The sequence below is a fragment of the Engystomops pustulosus genome, chromosome 1 (genome assembly GCF_040894005.1).
Source record: "Engystomops pustulosus chromosome 1, aEngPut4.maternal, whole genome shotgun sequence".
NCBI lineage: Eukaryota > Metazoa > Chordata > Amphibia > Anura > Leptodactylidae > Engystomops > Engystomops pustulosus.
In genome coordinates this window covers 50,012,952-50,035,006 of record NC_092411.1, presented here as the reverse complement: position 1 = coordinate 50,035,006, position 22,055 = coordinate 50,012,952, and the positions used below count along the sequence as shown (strand labels likewise).

At 39.2% G+C, this 22,055-nt stretch overlaps 1 protein-coding gene across 6 annotated transcripts in view; it reads right to left on the bottom strand.

Moving 5' to 3' along the window:
* The window catches only part of PAM (peptidylglycine alpha-amidating monooxygenase), a 117,549-nt gene that overhangs the window by 41,225 nt on the left and 54,269 nt on the right, over positions 1 to 22,055 (bottom strand). For all 6 annotated transcript variants that reach the window (XM_072140103.1, XM_072140127.1, XM_072140135.1 and 3 more), the window contains exons 7-14: positions 21,855 to 21,938; positions 15,418 to 15,466; positions 12,989 to 13,056; positions 8,423 to 8,503; positions 8,270 to 8,346; positions 5,640 to 5,743; positions 289 to 473; positions 112 to 183 (exon numbers count right to left, since the gene is read on the bottom strand). In XM_072140103.1, coding sequence (XP_071996204.1) covers positions 112 to 183; positions 289 to 473; positions 5,640 to 5,743; positions 8,270 to 8,346; positions 8,423 to 8,503; positions 12,989 to 13,056; positions 15,418 to 15,466; positions 21,855 to 21,938 — 720 coding nt within the window. The remainder of the gene's footprint in view (positions 1 to 111; positions 184 to 288; positions 474 to 5,639; positions 5,744 to 8,269; positions 8,347 to 8,422; positions 8,504 to 12,988; positions 13,057 to 15,417; positions 15,467 to 21,854; positions 21,939 to 22,055) is intronic.

Here is a 22,055-nt window from a genome sequence, read left to right as displayed (position 1 = left end):
ATTCTGTTCTTAATTTTTTAAATTGGATAAAGTATTGGTTAAGTAAATGCTTTCACCATACAATACATTTATTTATTAACAACTAATAAGGATATTGATATGATTACATACCCTGATCCAACACTTCTTCCTCTTCTCTCTTAGGTTGCTTCTGTATGTTTCTTGCTTCTGGCTCCTTCAGGTCTTAAATTAAGTAAATACATATAAATAGAATATATACATAGAGATATATACATACAAAGTACCGGTAAAGATCTACAGTATATTTTAGAGTCAAAACCTACTTACCATTGTGATGGCCATGATGCATCATCATATCAGGGCTAACAGGTATAGGAATATTAGCTATTTCAGGGATGTGTTGAAATAGTTTTGGGTCCCCGTTCCTTACACATGTCATGTATGAACTGGCATGAGCAGCATCCATATAATACATAATATAAAGGTTGCACATTTCGTCACTTGATGTTCCTCTGTTGCAAGAAAATATAAAAAAAAATATATATATATATATTATACAACCAATTTTACAAATATCAGCTTATAAAACACAATAGATTATACATAAAATATATACAGGCAGTCTCCGGGTTACATACAAGATGGGTTCCATAGGTTTGTTCTTAAGTCGAAACTGTCTAATTTTTAAATTATAGATCCAGACAAAAATATTTTTGTCCTAGTGACAAATGTAGTTTCAATAAAGCTTGATTACAGACACCTTACAACTGATCATTGCAGCCATTGCAGCCTAAAACATTCAGAGAGCTTCACCAGAGGTCACAGTAGGCAGAGGGGTCCGTCTTTAACTATGGGTTGTCTGTAAGTTGGGTGTTCTTAAGTAGGGGACCGCCTGTACTGTATATTATAGTTTATATATATTACACATATGTGTCTAGCTTTACACGACTTTTGTGAGGGCTTAAATTGTGCCAAAACTTTTGGTACATGATGGGCCACATCCAATTCAGCCTCCTGTTCACTGCGCTGCAAGAATGTCTGAAATACATCAAATTATTTTTACAGCTAGGTCCAGGTATCTGCTGGATAGTAAATGTAGTACATTAGGGGAAATCTAAAGTCTAACATGCCTAGAGCCAGATTTGCCACCAGGTGTTTACAACAGTTGTGAGACACTGTTATAGCTGGCATGTAAAAAGGTGCGGATTTACAGACAGGTTTGTGTGTCCACAGGTTTGTGTGTCCACCCGTGGAATACATTTTTAGCAAATTTTACTTACATGAAATAAGCCAATAAATAAAAGGTGGAAAGTAACACTAACAGTCAAAAAATTTAACTGATTTATCCAGAATGAGACACTTGCAGTACATGAATCTGTCTCTGTACAAGATTAGTATATTGTTGGATATATTTGCTGCTGGTTATTGCGGTAATTGATAAAAGGGGTTGTCCACTTTCAGCAAATAATTGATATTGTTCGTGTGATGAAAAATTATGCAATTTTCCGTTATACTTTCTGCATTCATTGCTTACAGTTTTCTACATCTCTGCTTGCTGTCCTGTATAGAAAGCTTCTATGTTTACTTCCATTAGATATTAATCTGTCCATAGTCATACAGGTGCACAGCTTGTTATAACACACAGCTCTGATTACTCTCTGTGATATAATGACCCGTGCACCTGTGTGACATCACATGACCAGGGACAGATTTCCATCCACTGGAAGTAAACATAGAAGCTTTCTATAGCAGGACAGCCAGCAGAGATCTAGAAAACTGTAAGGAAATGAATGCAGAACGTATAATGGAAAATTGCAAAACTTTTCCTCACACAAACAATATCAATTATTTGCTGAAAGTGGACAACCCCTTTAACCTTCTCCAAATTAGTAGTTTGTTCCATAATGTAACATTAAATGATATTCTACCCACAATACATCCCTCGCTAGCTCTAACCAGCGCTCTGTTCAGCACAGAAAAGATGATTACCATATTGTGATGGTACGACTGTGATTTACATGGGGCACGCAGCAAAGACGCGACATCAAATCACCGCTGCATTTCTCAGCAAATATTCTCCTTATTATCTTACAAAGAACTATATTTATTTGACATATTGCACAACCTGTTTTAAAATATATAAAGACAAAGATGAATATAAGAGGAAGCGAGGGGGTGGACATTTGTTCGGCTTTGAAATCTGTGCCAATGCTGTCTTTTCCAGTGCCGTCTAGCAGGATTCACTTATTTACCATAGCAACAGTAATGATATGAGGCAGAGGCAAAAGCACACACACAAGGGCTACAAAAAATGGAATTGGTTTCTTCCGTGCGATGAAAGCAGAGAGCCCCCGAGAGACCACACGAGTCAGTCTCCCACCTATGCCCTTGCTAGTGATGCTGTGAAAATGGCTGTGCCTTACTGTGTGCATGGACCAGCCGCCCCTGTAATTGCTTTCTCCAAGCACACAGGCAGACAAACATGTAGTGCGAAGAAATTCACCTACAGTCACAGGAGACGAGCTTCCGGCACAAACATATCACTAAACTATTTTAATGCTATTGATTTTCTGCTTCTTGTATCAGGGCAATGCAATGTTTCTAAGCAAAAGCCACTTGTTGGGAAAATAACAGAACGGGAAAATCATTGTTACAGAGCCCGTAGGATATTACAGACATGTCACGATTCACTGAGGTTTTTTTTTTCCCAGGCTAAAGGCAAGAGGAAGCGATATCTGTTTGACACTGTAATACAATCACTCATCATTTAGAACCAAGCACGGATTCTACAAGAAGCCTACAGTAGTCACTGACCTTTATGTCAGGCGTACATGCCAGCTCCTGGAGGCCTGAGGGGGGGAGATGGCGAGCAACAAGCCATCAGGGTTGTAAATGTATTCCCTCTCATAAATATTTAGATTCACATTCATTATATAGGATGATTCTGTTTCAGCTAGGGTTTGTTGAGAGATTATGCAGTCATATAAGAATGGGATAGGAGATAGGAAATGAACACCCTATTGGGTGTTCTGCATTTGTGAAAGGGGTTGTCAAGGTGAAAACTATGACAAATCAATCTAGGAAACTACTGCAGGCAGCGGTGCTGACACATGGATAAAGTGGGTTTAGCTTCCAACATAATGGGGCACATTTACTTACCCGCTCCAGTTGCTATCCCCGGTGTGTGTTGTCCGACGATCATGAACCCCGAGTGCGATTCACTAAGATCGTGCATGTGTCGCTTCCCTGCTCAGTTCCGCCAGAGTTCACCTTCCTCTTCCTGGTGCAATTAAATGTTAAATCCCGCGCTCAATCCGATTATTTCGGATTGTCCGACAGCCCCCCCCCCCCCCCCCCGATTTCTGTCGCATGAAAGTCGGTGCTGATGCGTCAAAATCGGTTCGCATGTGACACAATCCTCTTCTAAATGCCCGTCGCAGCGACGCGATCCCTGAAAAGTCAGAAAACCCGACGGAAATACAGCTGCGGGACCCTTAGTAAATAAGCCCCAAATGGGTCATCTTCCCCACTGAAAGGAGGCTGACTTCAAGATCATGACTTCAGTACAGATGGGCCCCTACTTAAGAACACACCGACTTACAGACGGTCCCTAGTTCAAAACAGACCTCTGGATGTTGGTAAGTTACTGTACTTTAGTCCCAGGCTACAATAATCAGCTGTAACAGTTATTAAACGTGTCTGCAATGAAGCTTTATTGTTAATCCTGGTTATTATGACAATCCAAAATTTTTAATATCCAATTGTCACAGAAACCAAAAAAAAAAATTCTGGCTGGGGTAACAATTATAAACCTATCTTGTACATAAGAAGGGACTGCCTGTACTGGACAGAGGAACTAGATTAGGGAATCAGTAGCAAGCAGTAGTGTTGAGTGTACCCAAACCGAACCTTGTGAGTTTGGGTCCCCCGCTTGTTCAACTCAACCCACCTCACCGTTAACACCCAGGATCGGTGCTGGGCAAAGTTGGCAGCAGAATTTAAATTAGCCAGGGCTGTGCGTGCCGTACCATGTCAGCTCATCACTAGCCGGCGACTCAAGGACCAACTATACAATTTCTGGTTGCACCCATGTTTACCTTTGTCCCAAGTTCTCCACAACAGCATTTCTGTCTGGTTATAAAAATATATGACATTGCAATGGGGCAATGTATCAGGCAGCTATACCATTTATAATGACTAATCTCATTAGGAGTCGCCATAGCGACAATGGTTTCACGCATAGTATTTTCAGAACAAGATATCATTCAGGCTTCGGTGACTATTGTAGTGCTCTTTACACTGGAGATGTAAAGAAAATCCTGCTCTCTTTCACTATACCTACAACGTAGGTAAAACAATTATATACTGGCACCCATAGTGACTTCTATGTATCTCACTCTTCTAGTATCGCCGGAAGCCTCTCCTACAAATATCTCAATCGACTATGAAATCTTGTTATGCTTACTAAGCTTTAGGTCTCATTTTTACTCTTCTGTTCTCTATAGCAGGTCTTGGTTTATGGGTGAATACAGCTATACATATGTTGAACATATGGTAAAATTAACTTAATCAATTTCATCAAAATTGGGATTTTTTGTTTCTATTACATACATCTAAACATTTCAACAATGGATCAGCACTGAATAGTCAGATGTTTCTCTTCTGTCCTTTTCCTATTTAAGCGTTAGGCAATTTTATGCAAAGAGTGGTCCAAATGGGAATAAAATCAAAGACATTCCAGACTGATTCCCAATTAATCCCTAATTAGAGGCCGTTTTACGTCATTTGGAAACCGGCGCGTTTAGAAGCCATGCCTGAATGAAACCCACATGGAGTAAAGTCTACACTTTGGGGCTAAGGAATGTCAGCTGTAAATGCGCTGGTACTATTTTACAGCTACCTTCTGGCATAGGATGTTTGCCTGATGCCCCAGATAGCTAGTAGTTTAGAAGTAAAAAGTAGCTCTTTATCTCCACCCACTCTCTATTATCTCTACTAATATATCGATTCAAATACCCATTATCACAGAACAATGATCCAAACATACAGATCACCGCAATCTAGAATTTTGGGTCATTTCACCCTTTTTTTAAAGGATCTGGGGCCATAATACAGTCTGTGCACAGTCTTGCCCAGTTTCGTCACACAGTACTTCTCACTCCACCTTGATCCGGACCCGCTTATACCTCTATTTCCCACCTCTTCGGATATGGGCAAACCGGGAGGACCTACCTTGTTGCTATGCCTGTGTTGTGCTCCAATGCTAATATGAACATAGATTAAAAAAAACAACCATGTCTTTGCATGCCATTCACTGATTTTCTCAAGAAAAACCTTCTAGTATAATACTTACTGTAAAAAGGCCCGATGCTTTTCTCCACATTGCTTCCCTAATACAAAGGTATATATCATGTACTGCACTCACTACGTATTACACACACACACTCAGAAATAAATCTATTATTCATAACAACTTTCTATGGCTCCCCAGAAAACCGAACAGCGCAGGCGGCTTACAGACAGGATTGCCATAGGATATTTATGTCATGGAGGTGGCAGAGCGTCCACAGCTCTGGAACAGCAATCAAATGTTTCCCTGGAGTTTATTTCTAACACTCATAAAATAACAAATTGTGCAGAACAGTAATTTTTTTTTCCTCTTCAATACAGATACTTACCCAATATAAGTACTGGATGTCCTGCCCTGACCGGTGAAAACACATCTGGCTGCTAGAATATCTCCAGGACGGACTTCTAGTGGATCTTCTACAGGATAAAATGCCTAGAAAGCAATGAAAAATGTCAATTCTGAAACATGACGCCTGCAGACTGTTTTCAGCTTTTGAGCTCATTTAATCCTATAATTCTACAGGATTATTAAAAGTAAGGAAGCCCTCACCAGGCATATAAAATGATAGACGCCATAGAGCAGATGCACTACTTTGCTTTCAGAAACATATTTTATAAATCTTTACATGTCTTAATAAATATATACACATACATACATATTTATATATATGACACACTATGAAATGTTATGGCTTCTCTGCTGTGTTTCAGAGAGTGGGAGTAATCACATTTAAAAGAAATCTTCCATCAAAATCCATCGTGATAAACCAAGGACACTTACTTATAGATCCAGACACTGTGACTGTGATAATCTTATATTTGTTATCCATGGCTTCCTTACTACTAAAATCAACTTTAAAATTATGCTAATTAATAATTATGTTCCAAGGTGTGTTACCAGAGCCCCTCTGTGCCTGGATCTATGAGTAAGTGGTTTTTCAGGCTTGATTTTGGTAGATTTCCTTGAGAAGCTTGAGAAATAAGTTTTATAACTTATATAACACATGTTTGAGCTAAGCTCACTTACTGTTTGGTGTGTTCTTACTGATAACTGTGGTACTTTTCTTTTTATGGGAAACAATCTCTTTTATGTGGAAAACAAAAAGGTTTAAAATCCACCTCAGGCACTGCAGTCAGGCGCTAGGTCTTTTCATCTTTTGCACGCCTCCTGTGTGCATAGGCATCTGCTCCTCCCCTTCCCGAGAGCCGGTGATGCCAGTCTTGGGCATGCACAGCCAACTGCCAGAGAGGGAGGTGTAGATGTACATATACATAAATATGCAAACACAGAGCGGTGAGCACCCTAGCAGTGCTGGAGCCTGACAAGAGCACCCAAGCCCAATATTAAAACTCAGCAAAAAGATTGTTTCCTGTAAAAAGAAAATACCAACGTTATCAGGAAAACCACACCAAACATTAAGGAGCTTAGCTCAAACATGCATTATGCAAGTAGTTGATTTCCTTTAAAGCATAACTGTAAAGTTGCTGACAAAAAATAGTGTTAGCACAGCTGGAGAGTGCCTTTGATAACAATTCCAACGATAACTGTATCATTCTGCTGGCTTCTTCCGAGCATTAGATATATCTGGTATATATAAAATTTAATTCAGATTCAGCTAATTCTGATGTGGGTGGGCACTTCCTGGTCACCCCATTGAAGCCAGAAGAGGAGAGCATGTTTGTAATTGGCCGATCTTAAGCATGTGATGAGTCACATGCGTGTGACATCACTATAGGTCCTTTGCATCAAACTAAGTTCTTTCAAATGATCCAGGGCAGCTTGTTTGTTATTGGCCGGCCTGAAGCATGTAATAAGTCACATGCTTGTGACATCACTACAGGCCCTGCAGACCATCTCAACAAGCCTCCTGTTGTCTCTAGCTGTACTATACCGTTTCCCATGGAAACCATAAAGCATGGCAAATGGGAGCAAGGAGCATGGGAGCAAGGAAAATCCTCTGCTAGCAGCTAAATACCTGCAGATACCCAATTATAGTAAATTAGAGAACTGCTTATTTTTGCTTTGTTCAGAGCTACGCAAAATTTTTCATACTTTACAGTTGTACTTTAATTGAAACTAGTGCTACAAGACAGCACTGCTAATGATAACCCTTTACATAGGAACCAGGGAGTTGTAAAATTTCAAAATAGTTTGTCAGAGAAAAGCTCTTATGGTATTTTTCACCAGTTTACTAAAGTAGAGGCAAAAAATTACCACTGTATATATACACATGGAGACCCAAGTCACAAGAAACTATGCTGATGAGAATTCTCCAAATAAGCAGGTCCAAATAAAAAGTTGAACTTAGCCGTTTCACATTTTATGGTAACTCCCATAAACAGCGAGAGTTTGTCTCTCTCTAACTCCTAACTAGCTAAAAGGAGTTGGCCCATGACAGTCTTTGCTTCTAAAGTCTTCCAAAATATTATAACTTTTTTGGAAAATATACTTATATTTTTACCATCCTGTGCAGAGTCTAAGAGCAGAGAAACTGCCATCAAGTATGAATCCTTGACACTCCCAGTTTCCTACCTGTCCCACAATGCCTTGCAAGTATGTCCTACCGATTGCACACAGAAGGGAGACAGTTGTGGCTGATGGTGAACTTCAGCTAAGTAGTCAGTAGTTTCCTAGCTCCATGTTGTTCTTATTGCTGATATAACGGACAGGGTTGGCATCATATATTATGGATTCCACACCGTGAGGTAAAAAGGAAGATCCAATATAAGATATATAAAAAGATGCTATCTTTTCTTGGTTCTGTGAGCTTCAGAACCAAAGATACAATCAGTTAAAGGAATAATTTCATATGAAAGAGGGAATTCTAGAAAGGACATTTCATACCCTACCGGAGGATGCTAGTAGTCCAATGGGGTAAAATCTAATGATTTCTCTTTATGAGAGAGAAATTAATAAAATAAAAATAGGACAACCCCTTTAACTCTGTCCAGGACATACCTGTGGTAGCTGTGGGCTCTGTCTTCCAATTGGAGCCCACTTTCCATTTCTGATTCTGTAGCCACTTACAACTTGACCTAAAAATACATAATAACCATAAATGTATAATTGATGCAAAAAGTTACTGAAGTCTCCACGTGGAGGAACACTTACCTAACTGATGTGTATGGACTCTATAGGCAAATGGGTGCATCGTTGGTTTTTCATATTGACAAGCAATATCTGCATATACAGCTAAAAGAAAATACAAACCAGATGTTACTATACATGTACATATAGATTTTACTAAAGCAGCATAAAAAGACATAGTCATATAAATGATATGCCATTTGAGAATAATATATGTCTATAGCGCAGCTCTTTAGTGTATTGATAAATTATTCATACGATAATGTATCCCCTACTGTACATTACAAGGTAATAAAAAGCATAAAAGGACATAAGGGACTCGAGTCTATAGTAAGACAAAAATTAACAGATCAAAAACCACCATTCTGCAAAAGCACTCGATACCATCAAAATCAAATCAATATAACAAAATTAGTATTAAAATGTATTCTATATGAATTCTGCAACTACTAGCAGCTTCCTCCATCATGTACTGTACCATATCCTTAGCAACCTGATATATTGTAATATAATACAGCAAATAAATCTAAGCCAACATTCTGACATTTCAAAAAAATAGACCAAGCTTCTGATATTTTGCATTTTACAGGAAAATGGCTCCACACCTGGAAATGAAAGACACGCTGTGACTCACTATCCTGCTCTGTAACCTGATAACAGGCTCTCCGTTTTCCTTTCTCAAGGACAAGGACATGAAAATTTGGAAACAATAAGGACAGGAAATTCTTTTAGTGTCAGAATGTATAGCGTGCACCTCCAAAAGGCTTCTATTATTACAAGGTTGGAACAAAAAAAAAATCACCCATTGTGCCAAGTGCCATCATTTCCAATAGTATAATATGTGCTGATTATACACACTGTACGTCTGGGATTATATGGGAGGGTGACTAAATTGGTAGTCAGACAAAGGTTTTGTTAGAATGATCCTTTAGTTTTCAGCTGATCCCAGGTTATGCTGCTTAGACACACAGAGATCTGCTGTAATCTGTGGATTTTAATCTATTTTTTTTACCATATTTTTGTTGTTGGGTGAGTGAGTGAAAAGTACATTCCCCTTCTCGTAGCTCAGAATTCCCTAAAAGGGGTATACTAAACCTAAGAATCGTGCTGAACAAAGATGGAAACATTAGAAGGGAGAACCTGGATGCAATAGTTTAAACTTCCTCAATAAATGATTTCTTTTGACATGCTGAATAGCAGATAAAATAAATATTTTCTAATATGACAGTGCTCTAGTAAAAACACTAAATGGAAAATTAAAGGAAATCGACCACAAATCAAGGATGATAAACCAGGGGCAGTCATGGACTCATGGATACAGAAGATGTGGTAATCTTCTTAGATTTTATATCCCTGCCCTTTCTTCTAAAAATCTACAAGCCCCTCCATACTGCAGATTCACAAGCTGATACACGGTGCAGAATTCTTTCAACCTCCCACTGTACTGAAACTAACTTCCTCTGCTGCCACGAGATCACATAAGGCAGAAGGAGGAGGAATTGCTAAGCAGGAGCAGGGCGGAAGACAACTGTGAGGTTACAGCAAGTTGGAACTCTGATAATGCCCCTAAGAGTATTCAGGTTAATAAGCATAATTGTAAAAGTTGATTTTAGAAGGGAGGATAACAAATACAAGAAGTTAACTACAGTCATGGTGCCTGGATCTATGAGCAGGCATTCCTGGTTCATCATGATGGATTTTGATGGTAAATCTCCTTTAACCAGTTGGCTCTCCTAACATGTCTAATTTAGTGACTATTTGCATTCTTATTTTCATACGACTTGTTATTGTGCCATTGCTCTATTATCCCTCCATAAATGTACTAATTTGTAGCAACTAAGTGTTACTATCTAGGGGGGGGGGTATTTGTGACAACGATAATGTTGACTACGAGTAGTCAACTTCTTCTATTTGTAGGAGAATTAACAGAAACATTGGAGTTCTTCAAAAAAATATTGTAATGTCAAAAGGAATACAAGATTTTACTAAAACAGACATAAGAATAGGTAATAGTCCTTCATAAAGAGCAGTTTATATTTAGACCATCATAACCATCAACCATCATAGATGTATCTGTGAACCTATGGGCTTTCACCTTACAAGCTCCTCACAATTGGTGTACACAATTCTTCCTTCCTATCCTATGAGAGACACACATGGTTTATAAAACATGCTGAAGAACCGGTCCAGGCAATTGTCAACACCTCTGAAGGTGGACTAAAATTTATCCTCTGTGGATCTAAACAGATGAATATACACGGATTAATACCATCCATTATACTACACGGTCTTCTTATGTCTAGTCCAAGAACTAACCACACAAGTTGCATGCAGAACATGGACCATGGAATTTTCTTTCATCCAATGGTCGTGGAAAAGGAATGCAGTGCTCCAGCCCGAAATTATAGTCTTTGGAGTATAAATCAACACAACGTGGTTATTTATTGAAGAGGTTTGTTAGAGCTAATTATGGAATGCATGTCTTTGGCTTTGAAGCGGAACGGAGATGTTGAAATAGGTTTTAAAAATAAAACTTGTTATTCCTTTCATAAATGATCAAAAAAAGGACACTAATAATAAGTGTCGACGAGCACATTATTTCCGTTTCTAAACAATAAACCCAGATTTTGGAGCAAGTCATGGGGTCATAAAACAGGAATTTAACAAAAGAGGGGGAGAGGAAATTAGAGATGTGTTCCAAATAATGAGGAAACATCACTCATGACTTCAACACATAAATCTAACTCCTTCTACTACTTCTTATTTATTGTGAAGGATCTGGATACACCTAACACAGTGTAAAACATGCAGCATTTTCCATCCAGAGGCCTACCATAGCCGAGTGATTTACCATCATCTTACATGACAGAAGTAATTCAAGGCGGCCGGCAACCAATTACCAGCAAGTAACCTGTGCTGTTTCTAGGCCACTCTCAGCTGCAGGCACGGAGGCGAGCAGACAATCCTCTCCCTAAGGACTAGGCTTTCTACAATGTATTTCTGTAAAATCATGGGAAGATCCTTCTGTGCAATCCTGTGCAAAGCTGGAGTAAACGCCTTTCTCCAACGCTAAGTCGGAAAGGTCAAGATCCGCTTTTCAGTGAACCAAGCTGAACTTGTAACATTTCCGAAGCATATCTCTACAACTAGATTTGTGACTTAGCCATTGTCCTGTACATTTTTATGCTCCTTTTTATGCCTATATTACAGAATACCAAGTACAGCAATGAAGAATATTACATTGTCCGAAATGATAATGTTGCTCTATTGTTGCGTCACCTTAAAATGATGGTAAGCCAGAACCCTTCTGTTTTCCATCCATTTCAACTGACTTACAAGTATGCAGGTTTACCTTCTTTACTTGTCTGTTTTTGTAAGGGCAGTCCACATTATTTTTGCGGTTACATATAAAAGAAGTGATGTCCACTTATCCTAACATGTTACAATTCACATCACAGCATCTGGATGGCAACACAAGGTATATTAATCTCTCAAATCTTCCAAAACTGGTAATCCCGAACCAGATATTTTGAGTGTAGTATCTAAAATATTCTCCAAAAATGGCAAGTGATGGAACATCTCTATAGAAATCTACGAGAAACGTCTAGAGACTTGCAGACATTTAGGTGGGAACCGATTCATTATGGTGCAAATCCGGCCACCTGATATCTGGCAACTTGGGCACATGCTCCTGGCTTAATTCTACACCAGACGCAACCTTAAACTGACTCAACACTGCCCCCCTGCCTGCCTAACTGGTAAAGAGGGAAGAGTAAACCCAATTCCTGGCTCTGTGACTAAATCATGGCTTATACTCTGGTATTGAGTCCTACAAGCCATGATAAATCCCACCCCCCTAGTCTGGAACCATGTATTTTTTCTCTTTTTTTTTTTTTAGCATGGGTGGCTTTTCACAGGTCTCACACATGTGATGTTGTGCTTAACATGGGTTGGGAAGGAGGGAGGGGGGTGTTAGTGGTCTCCGTAGAAAGCGGATGCGCCACAAATATGGCCAAAAGATATGACCTTCCCTATAATTTGCAGCCTCAATAGTGGCCGTGACTGCCAGATCATGACCCCCAATAGGGTTGTGTAAATGAGGCCTAATATCTATCCATCCACCTATCATTATAAAAAACAATTCAGCTCAAGTGATATCTCCATAATATCAGTACTTAATAAAACTAACTGATCAGCAATTACGATTCACATAATTCCCCTTTCCCACACATTGACTATAGTTTCCAAAGTTCATGTGGCTGCTGTAAAGCATCTCTCTATATGCTGTTAACAGAAGCCCAACTAACATGGCAGGCCTGATAATAATGGGACAAAAATAAAAGATGCTAATAAGTAAAATTTTTGCTACATGGTTTTTATTTCTATTAAAACATTTTCTAAAACAGAATAAGTGATAGGTTTCCTTCAAAAGGAGTATAAACAGGGATGTAAACAGGGTCGGTAAATGTCTTACACAAATCGATGAGTTTATTTAGCTTTTTAAATGAAGCAGGAGGACTGTGACATCCATCTTTCTTGCCATTGTATTATCAGGCTTTAAATATATACACATTTACAAGAAATACTTACCCTTTTCACCCGGTGGGATTACAGTGTCCATAGACATCAGAAGATAAATGCCAGCAATCAGCGGCTGCCTGGGAGTAATAAAACAAGCGCTCGTTCATAAAATGCCAGTCAAATGGATATAAATACAACACAAGAATGGAAATCTTCACTGAATACTGTTCCTATTACATATAAACAAAAGCAGCAGAAGAAATAAACTACTGACATGTATTTCTTGTGGAGGTCTGCCCCTGGTTTCAGTTTGGAAACAATTTCCTTTAACTCAATAAAAAGGAATATATAGACTCTGACCATAGTCAGGCTTTTTCGGTTTTCTGCTCTACTATTTCCGTAGTCTTTCAAGCTGTAACACAGATGGAGACCTGACAGATCCCGTTACAAGTTAATGGGGTTGATCACGATTCATCGGAGCCCATTCAAGAATGGATTATAAATAGCCAGAATAGCCTTGTTATAAATAGCGGGCACGTCTGGTACAAGTAGGCATAGGGGAATAACATATACAAGATGGACAGATACGGAGAGGAGGAAGGAGGCAGCTTGACAGCTTAATGGGCAGTTCTTCATATAAAAATGTAAAGGGCAATATCTTCATGGCGACTGTATGTTCTCCTTACGGTGGGTTTCCTAAGAATTGTGTGTGATTGAAGGGAATCCGTCATTAGTTTGTACTACCTACATGGAACCAAATTTTACTAATAGTATCGTACACAAATGAATCCCATCATTTTACTAAATAATCAAATCTTGATTTAAAAGGGGTATTCCTACCAAGACAAATTTCTTATATGTACTCAGGATAACAAAATAACACATTCTCTAAATCACTGTTATTAACAAAAATGCTGCATTTCACAGATATAAGTCCAACCTGTCTCTATCAGTTCTGGTGTACACAATTTCAGTTGCCCCAAGACAAACAGTAACTTCTGACATAGGGTTGGACGCCATTTTGAATGAGAAAGTGCCGATGAGATTTATATCTCTCTATACTGCCTGGCTGAAGTCCTGCCCCCTGCACGGAGCTCAGAGACTCTCACTAATCACTTCATACCAGGAGATCGTGAGCAGAGAGAGAGGCTGCAAACTACAAACAAGGAGATAAGTGATCAGGGGTAAGGTGGAGGCAGGCACATGTCTATGAGATGTAGCAGAGCCCACAGTGTAAGTTTATCAGCCTCTGTGTAATCATCTCATGCATCTCTTATCTGTCTCATCTCTCTTTCTATGTGTCAGTGTGTTATTTCAATGTCAGAAGCCTGATGAAAGTGCATATACACCTGTACCCTGATAATCCAACCACACTGTCACCCCACAGAACCAGATGGATCATAATGTGCCTGCTTGGAGAGGCCCCGTCCACCCTGGGATTTTGCATTGAGCAGCCGAGGGAGAGATAGGAGCAATAAAACTGAGTAAAATTGTAAAGTAAGGGGTTAAAATGATCTTTATTGTGTTAATATCACTAGGGAATAGAAATGTGAGAATTTTTCATTTTTATGGGAAAAGCTCTTTAAGCATTAACCCCTCCACAACTGCCATATGGCTATATATGTCCTAGTTGCAATAATGCAATGCAGCACCATACAATATACCCCAGGCCTTGGGTCTTTATCGGGCCCTCAGCACAGAAGAAACAGCAAATGACTAGAAAACAAAAGAAGTTTATTAGTCTACGATGAGTGTTCCAATTGGAACTACAAATATGCTAACCCAAAAGAGCTATAAAATAGAAGACAAGGCCACCGGACCCCAAATGCTATCTATAGGAAATAAATATATGTTTAATTTTATATGTTTCGTAAGTAGCAGCAGGACTGTTAAAAGGTTTTGCAGCTGTGCAAGTGCTTTGGGTGGATATTTCAGACAAAAGAGCGTGTGCTCTTTAACTGTTCACAGCCCTTCCCCTCTGCGGTGTCTGCTGTAAGTATCCAACCAAAATCATGATACAGCTCCTACTCATAACAGGGTTGAAGGGCAGTGGAACAGCACAGTGTAGAAGGCAGACTGTTCTTCTGGCTTAAAGAACCACCCAGAGCCCTTGTAGGAGCTGCAGACTTGGATTATCGGGTGGGCATACACCCTGGGGCCCCCAACCTTATCTGGCCCAGCTGGATTATAACAACAAAACAAAAAAAATGTATGGTTACACAAATCTCCGGGGCCAGTAACTAACACTGTCTGCCTCTTTATTTGGACAATACTGATAACAGATTCCCCAGATAAGGCAAACAAATTATATTTAATAGTTGTTTAACTTATTAAGTTATTGTAAAAGAAATACAGTTCTGGGGCACAAAGTGCTACTCTAATAAGTGCCATACTGTGAAGAATTCTATTACATGATTAATAATTTATAATTTTGGTCAAGATGTGTTAAAATAATTAAAATTAATTAATGATCATAACACAGAAGTAATGACACTTACCTTTCAGGTGTGATTTGTACCGTCACTCCAGTGCAGTCTTTATGTTTATCTGCAAAAAACCAAAAGAATACAGTCATTGACTCCACTGTGCTGATACTTCTAGTACATCCGAGGAGATACATTAAATGCAGGGGATGTAGCATAAGCCATTCCTAGGAAAACTGCAAATTCAAAGTAATTTGGGTCACATTGTGTCTCTGATAATACCAATCATCTTAATAGACTGCACTCCAGAAGATGGGTCTTACCACTATTATTATATATTTATAGAGTACCATTTATTCTATCCTTTTGATCAGGGGTTCACATACACTGCATAAAACAACCAAAATAGAAATGGACACACTACAATACAATGAAACGGGGGGGGGGGGGGGTGATGGGGGCACTTATCACTTTCACTCCTATTCTCTTTTTGACCAGGCAAACTTGAGATTTACCGAGGTCGTAAACAGCTCCCAATAGCATAAGACACTTAATTCCACTTAGAAAAATGGTGTGGTACTCAACAATTAAAAGCCATCTATTTTATTTCGTCCAACAGTAAAAATAAACATAACATACCGGGCAGAACAGAGGTTTACAGGAGCGACAGCCATTTCGTGCTGTACAGCTAGAGGCTAGAGAAAGCACCGTAGGGTGTGAAACGGCTGTTGCCTAACACTACTACTTTTTCTAAGTAGAGATAGAAAAGGACCCTGTCCGTAGAGGTTCCCAATCTATATAGGAGTGTATATGGAGCAGAGGGGTTATTGCATGTTTTAGGTAATTCTACATACATGGGATTCCAGTTTACATTTGAAGGTAAAGTTTAGGAGAGTAAAGCAGAAGGTCAGAGATTAAGGGTTGGGTGGTAAATATATAGAAATATATAGGGGGGGTGTTTTGTGTAAACTTGTAAGCAAAGTTTAGTATTATAAACAGAATTTGTTTTGCAATGGGTAACCAGTGGAGGGACCATCAGAGAGATGGATCAACCAGGCAGCAGAGTAAACGATGGATTGGAGGGTTATTTGAGTTTTAGCTGGGAGGCTACATAGTGGTATGTTGCAATAATCCAAGCAGGATATGGAGAGGACATAGGACTATTCATTTTGTAGACTGTGGGGTGAGGAAGGTCTGGATGTAAAAGATGTTCTTAAGGTGGTGGTGGTAGGTTGTAGTAAAGGCCTAGATGTGGAGTTTAAGGGATAAGTCAGGGGATTACTCCAAGGTAGCAGACCTTCGGCTGCATGTAGCTCCTGCAATATGTCTCTCTAGTTATAAATGGATTAATTATCGTGTGTGTAAATGTATACAGATACAGCTCCCTCTACAATCTTGCGTCACTATACAGGAAGTGATTTGCTTTTGTAAAAATAAAATGCTATGTGACAAATATTTGAAGAATTATAATAATTGAGCTAAATAATGTATATACAGTAATACGATTCTAGAAATAGAAAGCTGACTACACGTCAGAATAATGTTGTCCAAATGAACATTACATTGGGATGATAAGAGATACTTTGTTTCTAATAGCAAACAATACCAACGAGTTCCATAATATAATCCAATGTTTTCTATTTAACATATTTATAATGTATATGCAAAAAAATTTCTAAATATACACTAAAACTACCTGTATAGTGAGAAACAAAAACATATGACGTACTTGTGACAATTTGCCACCCACACCTCTCCTGCACACAGCTTTGTCTTGGGCTACATGAACGTAGAGTTTGTGTGTGTGTGCCATCTGTTGATTCAGTGGATAGCTCTCTGACATGTGCTTTTCTAGGGGCTCATACACACACAGCTATGGCTTCCTTTGCCACAGAGGAGACTTCCCATGCCACAAACTACACAACAGGCCCTATTCCTGCCAGTGTTTGCAGCTGGGGCAGTTTCTTTCTATAGTAATCAGCGGGTAAGCGGTCCTCCATGCCAATGACACGGCAGCACATGTGTGCATGGGGCCTTAGTATGAGCATCTGACAAGATCAATAATTTCATCATTAAGAATTTATGACCCTTACAGTTGATGCAGGAACGTGACCTCAGGAGAAACAATGTGGACATTTTACCGCCAAGAGTAGTCATGAAGAAATGCGATGTGTGACAAGACAAGATGTTAACTCAAGTGCTTTGACTTGTAGAAAGGCAAAGTGCAGGATCATCACGAATCCTTGAGTAATATATAGACAGCTTGGCTAGATTGATCATTCCTTGTACAACGGTTCCTGCATGAAAAAGTCACATCTTTGGCACCCCTTAGCACTGATGGTCCTTTTCTATTTTGAGTTTCAGTTTCTTGCTCCCCTCCTTTTTTAAGGGCCAAAACATTTTTTTTCCGTGCAAAGACAATTAATGCCGTGTACTGGGAAGGTGGGGAAAAATGGCAAATGTGGTAAAATGAAATGTGGAATTTGCACTAAATTCTTGCTGGCTCTGTTTTTAAGTTTTCACCAAGTGCACCAAAAGACACCTCTCTTTTATTCTTTGGGTTGGTACAATCACTAATATACCAAATTTACATAGATGTTAATACATTTTAAAAAAATTGTTTATACAAAAAAAATTCTTAGTTTTGACATATTTTGACACCAATAACTTTTTCATACTTCTGTGTACAGACTTATGCATGGGGTCGTTTTGATCACTTTTTATTCATATGTTTATTGTTTATCTTCTTTTTACCATTTTTATGCCTCCTACACTACTCCTGATCATACCATATACTACTGTATTGCAGTACATTGTGAATTTGCTGCTAAATGTAACAAGTGTGGCTGAATGACAGGCCCAGGAGCCCCAGATTGGTGCTGGGGGTTTGCTGCATTATGCCAGTTAGTCATCTTCATACATAATTAACGACACTTTGACATATTATTCTGTCACATGTAGTTATAGTGTTAATAATGGAAAAGCATTTAAACCAAACCATATAGGTAGCCCATTATTGTACTGTATTCGTGTTCGTCCGACTAAACAGTCAAGTAAAAAAAAAAAAAATAATAATTTCCTCTTTATCCCATTCATTTTAGCTAGTCAGTCAAAGTAAAGGGAAGAAAGGAACAATGTGGGGTCGAATAGATAGACGCGCTACGTCCAGAATAAAGTAATGAGCATTTTATTAGTATTATGACAACGCGTTTCAACACTAACAGCGTCTTCATCAGGTCAAAAACTGCAGGGGGATCCTGCCGGGTGAGTGGCAGAACTGTGCTGCCTGGTGTCCAAGCCATGGTGTCCAAATGCTGCAGAGGAACCATGGTTCATCCCGCGCCAGTGCCAGCACGCAGCCGTTCCTCTGCAGCATTTGGACACCCCGGGGCCTGACGCTGTAACTCCACCACAACTCCCCCCACAAACCCCACTCCCCTGTTTGTGCACATATTCTATTGGTGTCTGGCTGAAGAAATTCCCCAATATTTTTTACCTTAACCTCAACGTAAAGGGAAGAGTGGATTACATTTCTTGGTTTTCAGTTGATGGCAGTACATATGGGCGCAGTCCAACAAAAGTACCTTCTGACTACCCCATACAAAAAATGAGAAGAGGGTAACGAGGTTTGCCAGATAGCTCGGTTGTGGTGTTCCCTCCTTGTGTGAGCAAAGGATTCTGCATGATGAAATGAAATTTTACCCCGTCACGGTAGTCGGAAAGCCCCGAATAGAAATAAGGTTGTATAACACTACTGTGATGGTTTGAGCCCAAATTAATCTAAATTAAGCTAATCCCATACATAAGGCTGTCACAATGACCGTCAGTTCCAATTATAGTAAACAATGTGCCATAGATGTCGGTATACTCAACACCATCCCAGACAAAATATACATTTACCAGAATAGCAGAAAGTAAAACTGGAGTAGTTTAAAAACTCAATCTAAGATGAAAGATCACAATGTCCTATCAGTCTGGAACACAGTAAATCTGTTACAGTAAATATCCAATTGTTAATATCAAGAGAAATCCACTGAACACTGCAACAGAAGACTTTCTTCTTTGGTACAAGATAATTTCAAAGTCTGACCTTTTCTGCTTTCAGAAATTACATTGCTAAAAACAATAAAATGGAAAAAATAAATAAATGGAAGTCACTGTAGTAAATGAATGGAAAGGCTTTGCATTAGCCGCTTTCATATTGATCTCCTGTTCTTTGAGCGTGTGGCATAAATCAGCAAACCATTTCCAATTACAGAGTTCAAGTGGCCATTGACATGCCTTAATATAATGTTAACAATATTCTAGTCATCCCCGCCTTTATCAAAGGTCTTTTATGTGGCACATTAAAGAGACAAAACTATTACTTTTATGCTATTTTAGAGAATGATATACCGTAGTTAGAAGGTGTGGCAATGGATATTGTATTATTTACTGTACATAGTTGATGTAGCATCCATCACACAGCTCTAACAAAAGTCACCAGCAGGGAGGCGACCCCGTGTAATCATATATGGATTATTGTGATAGAAGTGATGTATAGTGCGCTGTGATTATTACAATATTTCAGGAACACAAGCAAGGAGCAGGCATAAATACATTATTAATGATGTATTATAGAGAAAGAAGAGATTATGCACTAATAATTCAAGTTTATACCTTGCGGTCCTAACTCTCTTGTAGTGTTGCCCTGTTCTGCTAAGAGTAAAATGCTTAAAGAGGACTTGTCGTTGCTCCCGTTGTTTTAGGACTTGTATTTGGTCCTTCAAATACAAAGCAATTGACCATCTTATTTCACGGACTGATTGTTGCCCCAGGAGCGGGACTCCAAGCAGCTTTATCTATGATGCTACACGTGTGTCTACTGTCCTGTACTGATGTTTTCAGTATAGAGCTCTCATAGCATTAGAGTGATGACTGTTGGTGTCCTATCCTGGAGTACCATTTGGTCTATAAATTATACATGCAATATGCCTGTATTTTACCTAGTACATTCCCCATAATATAAAGTTTCTGGGGAGTATTTTCCTGTACTATTTTGTGCCATTACTCTGTTCTTTCTCCTAGAAATTCATGAACAAATTGATAACTCGATGTTTGGGACGAGTACATACAGTCTGACCTGTCCAAAGAGAGCAACAAGGGTCAGCTTCTGTAAGGACGTACCATGTTTGACAAGAGAAAAGTGGAAAAGTGCTGTCTTTGGGTGAAGTGAAAGGTCCATTTTAAAGGCTTTATTCATCAGCACCCCCTCTGTTCCTCGGAGACAAGGGAAGGCTTTCTTAGAGAGTCCTGATAGAGACGAGGAAAGGCACCTGTCTTCCCTTGTCTCCATCATGACTGTCATGAAGGCTAAGACAGCTTTCCCTCGTCTCCGTTGTGACTGTCTAAGACAGTGAGAGACGAGGGAAGGCTGTGTTAGACAGTCACAACAGAGACGAGGGAAAGCTGTCTTAGCCTTCATGACAGTCATGATTGAGACAAGGGAAGACAGTCATCACTGAAAACTAGAAATGCTAAAATACTGTAGTGACTTAAGACTAGGATGTAGGACTCAACAGCTGGGCTATAGATGGAAAGTATAGAAAGACTCATTGGAAAACTGAGTTTGTGCAAGTCCCTGCTGATTGCCTTACTTCCATTTGAATATTTATGCCATATCTACAAACTACATAGTAAATTAGCGTCATTTGAATGCCCCTTTAAAAATCTCTAACCCCTTGTGACAAAACTATTAGTTTCCACGGCCCCTTAATGCCCAGAGGGCAGTCCCAAAGCCATGGTTCCCCAGAGGTTTCCTCCTTTCCTTAGTGGTGCTGGATGACTCTCCATGAGTCCATGAAGCTATGATACAATGATCTAATTAAATAACTGGCTTTAATAGATATAAATTAAAAATATGTTTTTTGCATGCCCGTTTCTGATTCAAATTATATTGTTTTATATAAAATGTCTCCTCCATCTTTAACACAATGCACCACTGGAAACTGGGAATTGAAAACCAACAGACTGGCTTGTCAAATTGTGCTTCCCATCGGTTTTATTGAAAATTGTGTGCAAACTGGGGAACTGGAAAAAAAATCCTAAGGGCTTTGTCTGTACTGCTCTTACCTTTTGATCCAGATCACTGTTCCCTAGCGACTGGACAACAGCCCAACGCAGGGAGATGTTAGACGAGTTTAGGCTCCTACAGTAAACTTTCAGTCAACAGTTGATCCTGCCTCATCTTCTTCCTCCTACACACAGCTTCCCCTTCCTCCTTCATACTGGTCCTCTACTGGTTTCCGTTTCAAAGTTTATATGATGCAAAAAGGGGGAACTATTAAGACATGTGTCACCCATATGCCCCATTCCACTACATACATTTCATAGGACTTTTCTCCAGTTCAGGTATGTCATTTATAACAGACAAAGAAAATGCAACACTCCTGAATGTGCACTGCATAATAATACATTTACAGCTTCCTAAATGAAAGGATTGTTGAATTTCCTCTAATGTTCACTAACCATACCTTGGAATGCTTTGGCATCACCGTAATGAACTTGAAGAACTAAATGCTTAATTCCTGAATTTCCACCGACTTTAAATCCAACACCTGAAATCAGAAGCAGACATATATAATAAGTGACAGAACTCCACAAAACTTAAAAGAACACTACTTTGAGGACAGTAAGAGATTACGTCTAATTACTATTGCTACTTTTCAGTCATA